The 15,741-nt window shown below is 51.7% G+C and overlaps 1 protein-coding gene across 1 annotated transcript; it reads right to left on the bottom strand.

The window, feature by feature from the left end:
- Positions 1 to 1,113: 1,113 nt before the first annotated feature.
- LOC145340419 (contactin-5-like) lies at positions 1,114 to 15,408 on the bottom strand. The gene is made up of 6 exons (XM_080184888.1): positions 15,354 to 15,408; positions 10,235 to 10,387; positions 8,955 to 9,078; positions 7,419 to 7,594; positions 2,151 to 2,246; positions 1,114 to 1,504 (listed from the first exon to the last, which is right to left on the bottom strand). Exons 1-6 carry the CDS (start codon positions 15,406 to 15,408, stop codon positions 1,155 to 1,157), a joined length of 954 nt encoding a protein of 317 aa, XP_080041014.1. The 3' UTR covers positions 1,114 to 1,154.
- Between the last annotated feature and the right edge of the window lie 333 nt (positions 15,409 to 15,741).

Here is a 15,741-nt window from a genome sequence, read left to right as displayed (position 1 = left end):
TCTCTCTCTCCCTCCCTCTCCCTGTCTCTCTCTCTCTCTCTCTCTCCCTCCCTCCCTCTCTCCCCTCTCTCTCTCTCTCCCTCCCTCCCTCTCCCTGTCTCCCTCTCCCTCCCTCTCCCTCCCCCTGTCTCTCTCTCTCTCTCCCTTCTCCTTTCAGTTTCGATCTCTCTGATGGAGGTCCTGGTCACTTGTTCCCTGACATCTCCCCACGTGTCCCTGGGGTCTGCTTCTCTCCTGGGTGAGTGTTGCTGGGTGGTTTTACTGGTACCCACTGATCTACAAATGCAGCTTCACAGCAGGGAGGCTGAGGGGATGACGGGAATGTGTTGCCATGGAGAGAGAGTGAGATAGAGACCTGGAGAAGAGAGCGGTTCCCCGTGTGACCGGAGTGGATCACTGTGGATGATATCTCGGAGCTGCTAACTGTTCAGATGCATGTTGATCACCGGAATCTGCCCAGGATTAGCTCTGAAGGGCCGAGCGTTGTATATTTCCCTCATGCCTTCCCCCTCTCTGAGATTACTCAGCTGAATGAACATGCACCTGAACCCTCGCTCTCCTCACACACACATACACCATTCTATCACCGATTGTCATAGCAACAAACAGACTATAATAAATCTCTGAAAAGTCTGGGAAGAGCCCAGTAACATTCACTCTGGGAGGGGCATTAGAACAGGTGGAAATGGGATGCTTTGCACCCTGTCTCCCACCCCCCCAACACACGCACAGAATATTAGGATTCTCACTTAGAAATAGGGGCTGACAAACTGAACCATGTGTCTTGAATGACAGATATGGAGTTACACGCACCATCCAGCACAGAGATATGGAATTACACGCATCCCCTCCCTATCTCTGTAACCTTTCCAGCCCCTACACTCCCCTCATCTCTGTAACCTCCTCCAGCCTCTACACCCCCTCGCTATTTTTGCAAACCCCTCTAGCACAGAGATATGGAATTACACACACAATCCAGCACAGAGATATGGAATTACACACACAATCCAGCACAGAGAAATGGAATTACACACACAATCCAGCACAGAGATATGGAATTACACACACAATCCAGCACAGAGATATGGAATTACACACACAATCCAGCACAGAGATATGGAATTACACACACAATCCAGCACAGAGATATGGAATTACACACACAATCCAGCACAGAGATATGGAATTACTTGCACTGTGCAACATAGAGAGACCAGTCGGCGCCCCTGTTTCATGCTGATGTTCCAGTGTGGGAGGCTCAGTAGAGATGGAGAGACTGCAGCAGCATAGAGGAACTCACCATCATTGCGGAGGGTCAACGGGGTAGGGGGGCTGAGTACTCTCCGTCTAGTCAGCAAGTCTTTCAGTAAACAGATGTAAGCTCCCACGTCGGAGGGCTGGACTTTGGCAATGTAGAGATTCCCCGTCACCTGGGAAATATAACGGCGACTGTCTTCCTCAACATAACTGGGAAAGAGATTGAGTACCCAACCATAACGCACCTCTGGAAACAGAGAGACAGCATCAGTCAGTGGGAGAGGGGGGAGGCAGAGAGCTGGGGAGGGACGGGGGGGGGGTCAGAGTTTGAGGATAAGGGGTAAACCTTTTAGAACTGAGGCGAGGAGAAATTTCTTCACCCAGAGGGAGGTGAATGTGTGGAATTCACTCCCACAGAAAGTAGTTGAGGCCAAAACGTTGCAACATTTCAGGAAGAAATTAGATATCTTCCCCATCTCTCCCCCTCTCTTTGCCACCTCCCTCTCTCCTCCTCTCCACATCTCTCTCTCTCTCTCTCTCCCCCCATTCTCTCTCTCTTGGGATTAAATGGATTGAGGGATATTGGGGGGGGGGGGGGGGCGGCGGTGGCTTCCCTGCAAACCATTCCTCCATTTACCCCAGGCTGTCTCCTCTTTCCTCTCTGCCCCCTGGATAAAGGCAAGCCCTCAGGGAGTGAGGGAGTGTAGGAGGGAGTGAGGGAGTGTGGGGGGGGAGGAGGAGGAGGGAGTGTAGGGGGAGGAGGAGGAGGGAGAGGGAGTGTAGAGGAGGAAGGAGGACTCAGCACAGAGTGTGGGAGCCAGGACTACATTCCCATCCTGTAACGGGCACCTGGTCAGAGCCAAAACCCAGCGAGGTGAGAGAGGGATCCTTACCCGCGGTGTGTGGGGGTGGGGAGCACATCAGCACCACGCCCTGTCCTTCCCGCACGGATACTGTTCCACGGGAATGATCACTGAAATTTCCCAGGCCTGGAAATGAAAAACACGACAGCAGAATTAATCAGAGACACTCTGAGGACAGAGACACAGAAACTAGAAGGAGGAGGAGGCCATTCGGCCCTTCGAGCTGCTCCCTCGTTCATTTTGATCATGGCTGATCATCAAATTCAATATCCTGATCCCCCCCCATATCCCTCGATCCCTTTAGCCCCCAAGAACGATATCTAATTTCTTCCTGAAATCACACAACGTTTTGGCCTCAACTACTTTCTGTGGGAGTGAATTCCACACATTCCCCACCCTCTGGGTGAAGAAATTTCTCCTCACCTCAGTTCTAAAAGGTTTCCCCCTTATCCTCAAACTCTGACCCCTAGTTCTGGACTCCCCCCACCATCGGGAACATTCTTTCTGAATCTACCCTGTCTAACCCTGTTAGAATTTTATAAGTTTCTATCAGATCCCCTCTCACTCTTCTAAACTCCAGTGAATATAATCCTAACCCACTCAGTCTCTCCTCATATGACAGACCTGCCATCCCAGGAATCAGCCTGGTAAACCTTCGCTGTGCTCCCTCTATAGCAAGGACATCCTTCCTCAGATAAGGAGGCCAAAACTGTACACAATACTCAGTTAATGTGAGAATGAGGCAGAATTAGTTCCATGAGCAAAATAAAGAACAAGTGAAGAACAATGAAAATTCCTGCACAGGAACAGGCCCTTCGGCCCCTCCAAGCCTGCATCAACCGTGCTGCCCTGACTGAACTAAAACCCCTCCCCTTCCAGGGACCATATCCCTCTATTCCCATCCTATTCATGGATTTGTCCAGACATCCCTTAAAACTCACCATCGTATCCGCTTCCACTCCCGGCAGCGAGTTCCAGGCACCCACCACACTCTGTGTAAAAAATCTGCTTCGTATATCACCTTTAAACCTTACCCTCATACCTTAAACCCCTGTCCCCCTAGTCATTGACTCTTCCACCCTGGGAGAAAGCTTCTGACTCTCCACTCTGTCCCTCATAATCTTGTAGACTTCTATCAGGTCTCCTCCTCAACCTCCAGTGAGAACAAACCAAGTTTCTCCAACCTCTCCTCATAGCTAATGCCCTCCATACCAGGGCAACGTCCTGGTAAATCTTTTCTGTACCCTCTCCAAAGTCTCCACATCCTTCTGATAGTGTGGCAACCAGAATTGAACACTATATTCCAAGTGCGGCCTCACTAAGGTTCTATAAAGCTGCAACATGACTTGCCAATTTTTAAACTCAGTGCCCCGGCCGATGAAGGCAAGCATGCCGTATGCCTTCCTGACTACCTTCTCCACCTGTGTTGCCACTTTCAGTGACCTGTGTACCTGTACACCCAGATCCCCCTGCCTATCAATACTCTTAAGGTTTCTGCCATTTACTGTATATTTCCTATCTGTATTAGACCTTCCAAAATGCATTACCTCACATTTGTCCGGATTAAACTCCATCTGCCATCTCTCCGCCCAAGTCTCTATCCGATCTTTATCCTGCTGCATCCTCTGATGGTCCTCATCGCTATCCGCAAATCCACCAACCTTTGTGTCATCCACAAACTTACTAATCAATCCAGTTGCATTTTCCTCCAAATCATTGATATATATTACAAACAGCAATGGTCCCAGCACTGATCCCTGAGGAACGCCAGTTGTCACAGCTCTCCATTCAGAAACACACCCTTCCACTGCTACCCTCTGTCTCTGTGACCGAGCCAGTTTTGTATCCACCTTGCCAGCTCACCTCTGAACCCATGTGACTTCACCTTCTGCACCAGTCTGCCATGAGGGATCTTGTCAAAGGCCTTACTGAAATCCATGTAGACAACATCCACTGCCCCACTCTCATCAATCATCTTCATCACTTCCTCGAAAAACTCGATCAAGTTTATGAGACACGACCTCCCCTTCACAAAATCATGTTGCCTCTCACTAATACATCCGCTTATTTCCAAGTGGGAATAAATCCTGTCTCAAAGAATCCTCTCCAATAATTTCCCTCCCACTGGTGTAAGACTCACCGGCCTGTAATTACCTGGATTATTTCTCATTACCCTTCTTAAACAAAGGAACAACATTGGTTATTCTCCAATCCTCTGGGACCTCCCCTGTAACCAGTGAGGATACAAAGATCTCTCTCAAGGCCCCAGCAGTTTCCTCCCTTGCCTCTCTCAGTATTCTGGGGTATATCCCATCAGGCCCTGGGGACTTGTCTATCTTAATGTTTCTCAAGACCCCCAATACCTCCTCTTTTTTGATCTCAACATGACCCAAACTATCTACACACCCTTTCCCAGACTCATCCTCCACCAAGTCCTTCTCTTTTGTGAATACTGACACAAAGTACTCATTTAATACCTCGCCCATTTCCTCTGCCTCCATGCATATATTCCCTTCCTTGTCCTTGAGTGGGCCAACACTCTCCCTGGCTACTCTCGTGGTCTTTATATATGTATAAAAGGCCTTGGAATTTTCCTTAATCCTGCTGGCCAATGATTTTCCATGACCCCTTTCAGCCCTCCTTACTCCTTGCTTAAGTTTCTTTCTATTTGTATTCCACACTTGCTTCGGGTGTTCCCTCCTAACCTTGACAGAAAAGCTTCCTTTTTCTCTCTGACTAGGCTCACAAGATCTCTCGTTCCCAAAACTTTCCAGATTTATCCTTCATATCCTTCAAAAGTGTCCACTAAATTTCTAAATGATACTTCTACAGTCTGGGACAAATTCCAGAACTGCAGACACAACTAAATAGATATTTTCCCGATAGATTTCTTATTGGCTGTAGAATGATAAACGGTATTGTATCCGGTGTATTATTGATCCTCTATCGTAATTGCCATGACCACAGAAGGAAAGGATGTTATATGCTTAAGTAGTTGTATGATCGTTTTAAGGGTTGATCACATGATTTGCGGGTGATGTCGTTAGGGTGTTGTACAGGCCACTGTTTCACTTCTTCCCTGGACAGGCAAAAGCTCCTCAATAAATCAGTGGTTGTTAGTTTGAATACAAGTTAGTTTAAAACCCACAACCCCTGATATAGTTAGGACTTTCCAACAGCGAATACATTTGGGGCAAACTCCTCCTGATCTATAACCCTGCGGACAGCGGCTCTGTAAGGGACAGGGGACAGGGATAGCTCTGGAATATTTCATCCATGTCCCATGTCACTCCATCTCTGGTTTAATCAGCGGCTTCACTTCCATTCAACCAAATCAATACTCGTTACAGAACAACTGATTAAAATATAGATCAAACTCATTTAGCAACAGAAACAGAAGTAACAGGACGTGGAGTGAGTGAGAGAGATAAGGAAAGAGACAGAGAGAGAGAGGGAGAGTGACAGAGAGTGAGAGTGATGGGCAGTGGGAGAGAGAGACACATACACACAGAGACAGAGACACAGAGAGAGACAGAGTCACAGAGAGAGACAGAGAGAGACACAGAGAGAGAGAGACAGAGAGAGAGAGAGACACAGAGAGAGACACAGAGAGAGACACGAGACACACAGACACACACACACACAGACGGAGAGGGAGACGAAGAGGGTCAGACAGAGAGAGAGAGAGAGAGACACAGAGAGGGTCAGACAGAGAGAGAGAGAGACACGGAGAGGGTCAGACAGAGAGAGAGAGACGGAGAGGGTCAGACAGAGAGAGAGAGAGACGGAGAGGGTCAGACAGAGAGAGAGAGACGGAGAGGGTCAGACAGAGAGAGAGAGACGGAGGGGGTCAGACAGAGAGAGAGAGACGGAGGGGGTCAGACAGAGAGAGAGAGACGGAGGGGGTCAGACAGAGAGACAGGGTGAGTGTTTGTGGTTAGCGTGTCGATCGAGCGGGGCTGCTTTGTCCTGGATGGTGTCGAGCTTCTCGAGTGTTGTTGGAGCCGCACCCATCCAGGCAAGTGGAGAGTATTCCATCACACTCCTGACTTGTGTCCTTGTAGATGGTGGACAGGCTCTGGGGGGAGTGAGGAGGTGAGTTTCTCTCCACAGGATTCCCAGCCTCTGACCTGCTCTGGGAGCCACAGTATTTATGTGGCTGGGTCCCAGTTCAGTTTCTGGTCAATGGTAACCCCCAGGATGTTGATAGTGGGGGATTCAGTGATGGTAACCCCCAGCATGTCGATACTGGGGGGGATTCAGTGATGGTAACCCCCAGGATGTTGATAGTGGGGGGATTCAGTGATGGTAACCCCAAGGATGTTGATAGTGGGGGATTCAGTGACGGTAACCCCCAGGATGTTGATATTGGGGGGATTCAGTGATGGTAACCCCAAGGATGTTGATAGTGGGGGATTCAGTGATGGTAACCCCCGGGAAGTTGATAGTGGGGGGGGATTCAGTGATGGTAACCCCCAGGAAGTTGATAGTGGGGGGGATTCAGTGATGGTAACCCCCAGGATGTTGATAGTGGGGGGGATTCAGTGATGGTAACCCCAAGGATGTTGATAGTGGGGGGGGTTCAGTGATGGTAACCCCCAGGATGTTGATAGTGGGGGGATTCAGTGATGGTAACACCACTGAATGTCAATGGGGTGGTGGTTAGACTCTCTCTGGTTGGAGATGGTCATTACCTGGCACTGTGTGGGGTGAATGTCACTGCCACTTGTCAGCCCGAGCCTGGATATTGTCCGGATCTCGCTGCGTTTGGACACGGGCTGTTTCAGTAATTGAGGATAAGTGTCTGAGAATCATAGAATCTCCAGTGCAGCAGGAGGCTATTCGGCCCATCGAGTCTGCACCTGCCGCAATCCAACCCAGGCCCCATCCCTGTAACCCCCATGCATTTATCCAAGATAATACCCTGGGCATTATCAGGGCCAATGCACCCTAACCTACACATCCTTCAGACTGTGGGAGGAAACTGGAGCACCCGGAGGAAACCCACGCAGACACGGGGAGAATGTGCAGACTCCACACAGATGGTGACCCGAGCCGGGAATTGAACCCGGGTCCCCGGCGCTGTGAGGCAGCAGTGCTAACCCACTGTGCCACCCAATGGACTGGGACATGGCAATGGTCATCTCGAGGTTAACACAGCCCTGCCTGCGCTCAGAAATCGGCAGGGTCAAAAACCTGAGTAGCCGTGTTACTGTGGGCAACTCCACGCCATTCCTGAGTCCAAAACGAGAGGTGTACTCCCTCCGTGACTCACACCCACCTAAACAGCTTACTCACGAGTAAATCGAACATGTCCCTCCTGGCTCAGTATCGTTCCAAAAGGGTTACTGGCCGAGCACTGATAGATCCCAGAATCGGATGTGTGGTCGGGCGGGTCGATGATGAGAGAGCCTCCGACTTGACTGTAACGGGACAGGGTCTCCAAATCCAGCAAGGAACCGTTCCGGAACCATCTGCGGGCAAACAAGGCAAGAGGTGAGACAGAGAAACTTCTAGAAGACTTAATCAGGCCTCAACTATCCTCACACAAACCCATCCTCGTGCTGTACCTGTCCTGGGAGTGTTTGATGGGGGACAGTGTAGAGGGAGCTTTACTCTGTATCTAACCCCGTGCTGTACCTGTCCTGGGAGTGTTTGATGGGGGACAGTGTAGAGGGAGCTTTACTCTGTATCTAACCCCGTGCTGTACCTGTCCTGGGAGTGTTTGATGGGGGGACAGTGTAGAGGGAGCTTTACTCTGTATCTAACCCCGTGCTGTACCTGTCCTGGGAGTGTTTGATGGGGGACAGTGTAGAGGGAGCTTTACTCTGTATCTAACCCCGTGCTGTACCTGTCCTGAGAGTGTTTGATGGGGGGACAGTGTAGAGGGAGCTTTACTCTGTATCTAACCCCGTGCTGTACCTGTCCTGGGAGTGTTTGATGGGGGACAGTGTAGAGGGAGCTTTACTCTGTATCTAACCCCGTGCTGTACCTGTCCTGGGAGTGTTTGATGGGGGGACAGTGTAGAGGGAGCTTTACTCTGTATCTAACCCTGTGCTGTACCTGTCCTGGGAGTGTTTGATGGGGGACAGTGTAGAGGGAGCTTTACTCTGTATCTAACCCCGTGCTGTACCTGTCCTGGGAGTGTTTGATGGGGGACAGTGTAGAGGGAGCTTTACTCTGTATCTAACCCCGTGCTGTACCTGTCCTGGGAGTGTTTGATGGGGGGACAGTGTAGAGGGAGCTTTACTCTGTATCTAACCCCGTGCTGTACCTGTCCTGGGAGTGTTTGATGGGGGACAGTGTAGAGAGAGCTTTACTCTATATCTAACCCCGTGCTGTACCTGTCCTGGGAGTGTTTGATGGGGGACAGTGTAGAGGGAGCTTTACTCTGTATCTAACCCCGTGCTGTACCTGTCCTGGGAGTGTTTGATGGGGGGACAGTGTAGAGGGAGCTTTACTCTGTATCTAACCCCGTGCTGTACCTGTCCTGGGAGTGTTTGATGGGGACAGTGTAGAGAGAGCTTTACTCTGTATCTAACCCCGTGCTGTACCTGTCCTGGGAGTGTTTGATGGGGGACAGTGTAGAGGGAGCTTTACTCTGTATCTAACCCCGTGCTGTACCTGTCCTGGGAGTGTTTGATGGGTGACAGTGTAGAGAGAGCTTTACTCTGTATCTAACCCCGTGCTGTACCTGTCCTGGGAGTGTTTGATGGGTGACAGTGTAGAGAGAGCTTTACTCTGTATCTAACCCCGTGCTGTACCTGTCCTGGGAGTGTTTGATGGGGGACAGTGTAGAGGGAGCTTTACTCTGTATCTAACCCCGTGCTGTACCTGTAGGTGGGGGTAGGATTCCCGAGGGCTTCACATTTGAGTGTCACTTTCGTCAAGGCAGTGTCCGCTGGAATGAGGATCTGATGAGGTTGGTTAATGAACTCTGGGCCGTAACTCTGGGTCTCTGTTGTAAAACATAAGCAAAATTTATTCATCCTCCCCAACTCCACAGTGACTCAATAAAACCTCCTCATCCCAGAAATCACTCCCTCGCCTTTCCGGTAAGAGGGGAAGACGGAGGGAGGAGGAGTGAGCGAAGGAAAAAGCAGCAGAGAGGGAGACCAGGAGCGAGAGGGAGGGAGCGAGGAAGGGAGAGAGAGTGTGTGAATGTGTGGGAGAAAGGGAGAGGAGGAGGGAAAGGGTGTGTGATGGAGAGTATGATGGAGGTGGAGAAAGGGGGAGTGGGCAAATGTGTTGGGGAGAGAGAAAACAAGAGAGAGAGAGAGAGAAAAAGAGTGGAAAGAGGGCAGAAGGAAGGGAGAGACAGAAAAAAATGGGGGGGAGAGAGAGAGAGAAAGGCAGAAAGGGAGAGAGGGTGGGTGAATGTGTGGGAAAAAGAAAGCGGGGCAGGGAAAGGGTGTGAGAGGGAGAGCAGGAGGAAGATGGAGAAAAGGGGAGTGAGTGGGCGAATGTGAGAGGGGGAGAGAGGGGGAGGGGGAGAGAGGGGGAGAGGGAGAGGGGAGAGAGGGGAGGGGGAGAGGGGGGAGAGTCCTGATTTGTTTCAGTTTATCGTGAATCATAAAAAAACCAACTGTGCAGAAAGAGGCCATTCGGCCCATCAAGTCTGCACCGACCACAATCCCACACAGACCCTAGCCCCATATCCCGACACATTTTACCCGTTAATCCCTCTATCTTACACATCTTAGGGCACTAATAGGTAATTTTAGCACAGCCAATCAACGTAACCCGCACATCTCTGGACTGTGGGAGGAAACCGGAGCACCCGGTGGAAACCCACGCAGACACGAGGAGAATGTGCAAACTCCACACAGACAGTGACCCGAGCCGGGAATCGATCCCGGGTCCCTGGAGCTGTGAGGCAGCAGTGCTAACCACTGTGTCACCGTGGCACCCAAAATATCACTGGTAAAGAACCAAGGCTCTGCAGGGACATGGGTTCGATTCCCAGCTCAGAGAGAGAGAGACAGTGTGTGTGAAAGTGGTGTGTGTTTGCTCGCTCGGGGGAAGTCTCCATCAGCAGTCTGTGCCTCAGGGGTAGACAGGCAGTGCTGTAACTATCCCAGGGGCTGGCTGTGTCTCGGGGGATCGGATCCTACCTGCCACTGGGCGTGGGGTTGAGTGAGCTGACGAGATCGCAGTGAGCCCCGAGCGTCTGCACCTTCGGAACGCGGCACTGTACAAACACGCCTTCAGCTGCAGGACATCAGTACAGGAGTGCGGACTGCCAGAGGCAGCTTCTGGATACAGTTCTGTAAAGACAGCAGGTTCAAACAGCAACCAATCCAAAACATCTTACAGGCATCTGACAGTGTAGAGGGAGCTTTACTCTGTATCTAACCCCATGCTGTACCTGTCCTGGGAGTGTTTGATGGGGACAGTGTAGAGGGAGCTTTACTCTGTATCTAACCCCGTGCTGTACCTGTCCTGGGAGTGTTTGATGGGGACAGTGTAGAGGGAGCTTTACTCTGTATCTAACCCCGTGCTGTACCTGTCCTGGGAGTGTTTGATGGGGGACAGTGTAGAGGGAGCTTTACTCTGTATCTAACCCCGTGCTGTACCTGTCCTGGGAGTGTTTGATGGGGGGACAGTGTAGAGGGAGCTTTACTCTGTATCTAACCCCGTACTGTACCTGTCCTGGGACTGTTTGATGGGGGGGACAGTGTAGAGGGAGCTTTACTCTGTATCTAACCCCGTGCTGTACCTGTCCCCCATCAAACACCCCCAGGACAGGTACAACACGAGGTTAGATACAGAATAAAGGTCCCTCTACACTGTCCCCCATCAAACACCCCCAGGACAGTGTAGAGGGAGCTTTACTCTGTATCTAACCCCGTGCTGTACCTGTCCTGGGAGTGTTTGATGGGGGGACAGTGTAGAGGGAGCTTTACTCTGTATCTAACCCCGTGCTGTACCTGTCCTGGGAGTGTTTGATGGGGGGACAGTGTAGAGGGAGCTTTACTCTGTATCTAACCCCGTACTGTACCTGTCCTGGGAGTGTTTGATGGGGGGGACAGTGTAGAGGGAGCTTTACTCTGTATCTAACCCCGTGCTGTACCTGTCCCCCATCAAACACCCCCAGGACAGGTACAACACGAGGTTAGATACAGAATAAAGCTCCCTCTACACTGTCCCCCATCAAACACCCCCAGGACAGTGTAGAGGGAGCTTTACTCTGTATCTAACCCCATGCTGTACCTGTCCTGGGAGTGTTTGATGGGGGGACAGTGTAGAGGGAGCTTTACTCTGTATCTAACCCCGTGCTGTACCTGTCCTGGGAGTGTTTGATGGGGGACAGTGTAGAGGGAGCTTTACTCTGTATCTAACCCCGTGCTGTACCTGTCCTGGGAGTGTTTGATGGGGAGGGGGTGGGTGGGGGGGGGTCAGTCTACTTTACTAAGTGAGTGGAACTATATAATTTGGGGGAGCGATTTATCTGAGGGAGTTATGTGATGTCACCTCAAAAGCCGATCGGAAAAGAATTTAAAATATCAACGATGTATTTCTATCAGGGCTCCAGGATGCTTTGAGTGATTGTGTACATGGAACATTCTGGAAGGTCCTTAATGAAATCGGTTCCCTGTGGATTGGAGACATTGTGTGAGATCACCGACCTATTAGATTTGGAGTGATGTTTTTCAGGGAATCTATGAGTTTATATTCCCCTGGTACGGGTTTGTAAATCTCAGCAGCTGGTGTGTGGGTGTGTGGGTGTGTGGGTGGGGGTTAATTTGACCTCAGTATCCTTGATTCCAAGCGGTAGCAAAGCTCATTCCCCATGGAGAGCAGGGTTGTTCCTGAGGGATTGGGTTGTAACTTCCTCCAGAATTCAACAGCCATTGGCTCACTCGCACGTCACACTTTAACTTTTCAATTGCACCCCGCTCCCTAACACTCGGTCCACACCCAGCAACTACACCCCGCTCCCTAACACTCGGTCCACACCCAGCAACTACACCCCGCTCCCTAACACTCAGTCCACACCCAGCAACTACACCCCGCTCCCTAATTCTGCCCTTCCCCTGCAATTAAACCCTGCTCCCTAATACTCAGTCCACATCCTGCAATTACACCACACTCCCTAACGCTCAGTCCATATCGTGCAATTGCACCACGCTCCCTAACACTCAGTCCACGCCCTGCAATTACACCCCACTCCCTAATGCTCAGTCCACACCCAGCAACTACACCACGCTCCCTAACACTCAGTCCACACCCTGCAATTACACCCCACTCCCTAACACTCTGTCCACTCCCTGCAACTACACCCCACTCCCTTAACACTCAGTCCGCACCCTGCAATTACACCCCGCTCCCTAACACTCAATCCACGTCCTGCAACTACATCCCGCTCCCTAACACTCAATCCACGTCCTGCAACTACACCCCACTCCCTAACACTCAGTCCGCACCCTGCAATTACACCCCGCTCCCTAACACTCAGTCCACGTCCTGCAATTACACCCCGCTCCCTAACACTCAGTCCACACCCTGCAATTACATCCCGCTCCCTGACACTCAGTCCACACCCTGCAACTAGACCCCGCTCCCCAACACTCAGTCCACACCCTGCAACTACACCCCGCTCCCTAACACTCAGTCCACACCCTGCAACTAGACCCTGCTCCCCAACACTCAGTCCACACCCTGCAACTACACCCCGCTCCCCAACACTCAGTCCACACCCTGCAACTAGACCCCGCTCCCCAACACTCAGTCCACACCCTGCAACTACACCCCGCTCCCCAACACTCAGTCCACACCCTGCAACTAGACCCCGCTCCCCAACACTCAGTCCACACCCTGCAACTACACCCCGCTCCCTAACACTCAGTCCACACCCTGCAACTACACCCCGCTCCCCAACACTCAGTCCACACCCTGCAACTAGACCCCGCTCCCCAACACTCAGTCCACACCCTGCAGCTACACCCCGCTCCCTAACACTTAGTCCACGCCCTGCAACTACACCCCGCTCCCTAACACTCAGTCCACGCCCTGCAACTACACCCCGCTCCCTAACACTTAGTCCACACCCTGCAATTACACCCCACTTTGTAACAGTCCAGTTATTGGCTGGGGGGGGGGGCGTGTTGATGCCTCCAGTGATGCCCTCACATGGTCCGTCCCTCAAAACCCAGCTCCCCCATGGTGCTCTAACCCACCCCCCCGGCAAGCACCATGTAGGGGGGGCCATTTCCAAATGTCCAAAAAGGACGTAGCCCCGGTCTGAATGGAATGGCCCAATGGCACGGCCGGGGCGGGGGGAGGGGAGAGTCACACAGGTTTAGCCCATTCCTAATGGCCAGTGCATTGTGATTGGCTAAGGGAGCCATCAGTCACCATGAAGGGGCGTGTGTTGATGGCAGCACCATCTGTGATTGGTTACAATTGTTGAGCGCCATTTTTCATTGTTTTATCAATTCGGACGAACGGAGTTTGCGGATTGGATAAAGCAGCTGTCACTCAGTGGGAGCAGAGCGTCCATTGGATAACCGAGATGAGTCAATCAATGATTGGATAAAGTCTAAAGCCGGACATCTGGCCTCCCTAGCCAGGCTGCTGTGCGAAGCCCACCACAGCCGAATTGCGACCTGGTCACATTTCCTCCAATTCCCCTGAGCAACAGAAGAGAAATCTCACAACACCGGCGTAAAGTCCAACAGGTTTATTTGGCAGCACGAGCTTTCGGAGCGCTGTCCCTTTGTCAGGTGAGTCAACTGATAAAGGAGCGACACTCCAAAAACTCGTGCTCCCAAATAAACCCGTTGGATTTTACCCTGGTGTTGTGAGACTTCTGATTGTGTTTACCCCAGTCCAATGCCAGCATCTTCACAGCCCCTGAGAAAGCCTGAGGGTCAGTGTCTGTGTGTGTGTGTGTGTGTGTGTCAGAGGGCCAGGGGCTCAGGACAGTGGTCTGTCTGCATGCGTGGCCACGTGCCCAGGCCCCACCTCTGTGAGCTGTGCTAGAAGGCAGCAGCTGCCTGTCTGCAGCGCTGTGCTGGCTGTTTTGACACGATAGATTACTCAAGGTCAGGGAGGGCGTAGGGAGATGAATGATCTGTCCCCGTCTCCCCCGGGACATAGCCCGTCACTGTAAGCAGCAGAAGAGGCAGCTCGGAAAAGCAACACTGCATCCAGCAATAGAACAGACTGAACACAACACACACACTGTATCTAACCCCGTGCTGTACCTGTCCTGGGAGTGTTTGATGGGGGGACAGTGTAGAGGGAGCTTTACTCTGTATCTAACCCTGTGCTGTACCTGTCCTGGGAGTGTTTGATGGGGGGACAGTGTAGAGGGAGCTTTACTCTGTATCTAACCCCGTGCTGTACCTGTCCTGGGAGTGTTTGATGGGGGGACAGTGTAGAGGGAGCTTTACTCTGTATCTAACCCCGTGCTGTACCTGTCCTGGGAGTGTTTGATGGGGGGACAGTGTAGAGGGAGCTTTACTCTGTATCTAACCCCGTGCTGTCCCTGTCCTGGGAGTGTTTGATGGGGGGACAGTGTAGAGGGAGCTTTACTCTGTATCTAACCCCGTGCTGTCCCTGTCCTGGGAGTGTTTGATGGGGGACAGTGTAGAGGGAGCTTTACTCTGTATCTAACCCCGTGCTGTCCCTGTCCTGGGAGTGTTTGATGGGGGGACAGTGTAGAGGGAGCTTTACTCTGTATCTAATCCCGTGCTGTACCTGTCCTGGGAGTGTTTGATGGGGACAGTGTAGAGGGAGCTTTACTCTGTATCTAACCCCGTGCTGTACCTGTCCTGGGAGTGTTTGATGGGGGGACAGTGTAGAGGGAGCTTTACTCTGTATCTAACCCCGTGCTGTCCCTGTCCTGGGAGTGTTTGATGGGGGGACAGTGTAGAGGGAGCTTTACTCTGTATCTAACCCCGTGCTGTCCCTGTCCTGGGAGTGTTTGATGGGGGGACAGTGTAGAGGGAGCTTTACTCTGTATCTAACCCGTGCTGTACCTGTCCTGGGAGTGTTTGATGGGGGACAGTGTAGAGGGAGCTTTACTCTGTATCTAACCCCGTGCTGTCCCTGTCCTGGGAGTGTTTGATGGGGGGACAGTGTAGAGGGAGCTTTACTCTGTATCTAACCCCGTGCTGTACCTGTCCTGGGAGTGTTTGATGGGGGACAGTGTAGAGGGAGCTTTACTCTGTATCTAACCCCGTGCTGTCCCTGTCCTGGGAGTGTTTGATGGGTGTGTTGCTTTACCTGTGAGAATGGAGGTTGCTGACAGTAGGAGCAGTGGTTGCCATGGTGATTGCATCGTGGATCAGGTTGTGGTTTATCGTTTTTGAATCCTTTGTTTGTCCGAATCTTGAGAGAGCGACAGGTTCACTGAGAGAGAACGTGAGATAATTCCAGTGATTTGTCTGTGGAGAGAGAGGGAGACAGAGAGGGAGACAGAGAGGGAGACAGAGAGGGAGACAGAGAGGGAGACAGAGAGGGAGACAGAGAGGGAGACAGAGAGGGGTGCAGTTGAACAATGTCACATGGCTGCCCCTGGTCTGATTGGCCCCGTTCTACCATTCCAGACCCCTACAACCCCATCAACTGAGCGACATTTCCCCCTCCCCACAATTCCCCCACCTTCCCCCCT

Source organism: Carcharhinus amblyrhynchos, unplaced genomic scaffold (genome assembly GCF_965287045.1).
Source record: "Carcharhinus amblyrhynchos unplaced genomic scaffold, sCarAmb.v2.hapA scaffold_996, whole genome shotgun sequence".
In the NCBI taxonomy this organism is placed as follows: domain Eukaryota; kingdom Metazoa; phylum Chordata; class Chondrichthyes; order Carcharhiniformes; family Carcharhinidae; genus Carcharhinus; species Carcharhinus amblyrhynchos.
The sequence above is the reverse complement of the archived record's forward strand: the minus strand, read 5'-3'. Positions and strand labels throughout refer to the sequence as shown.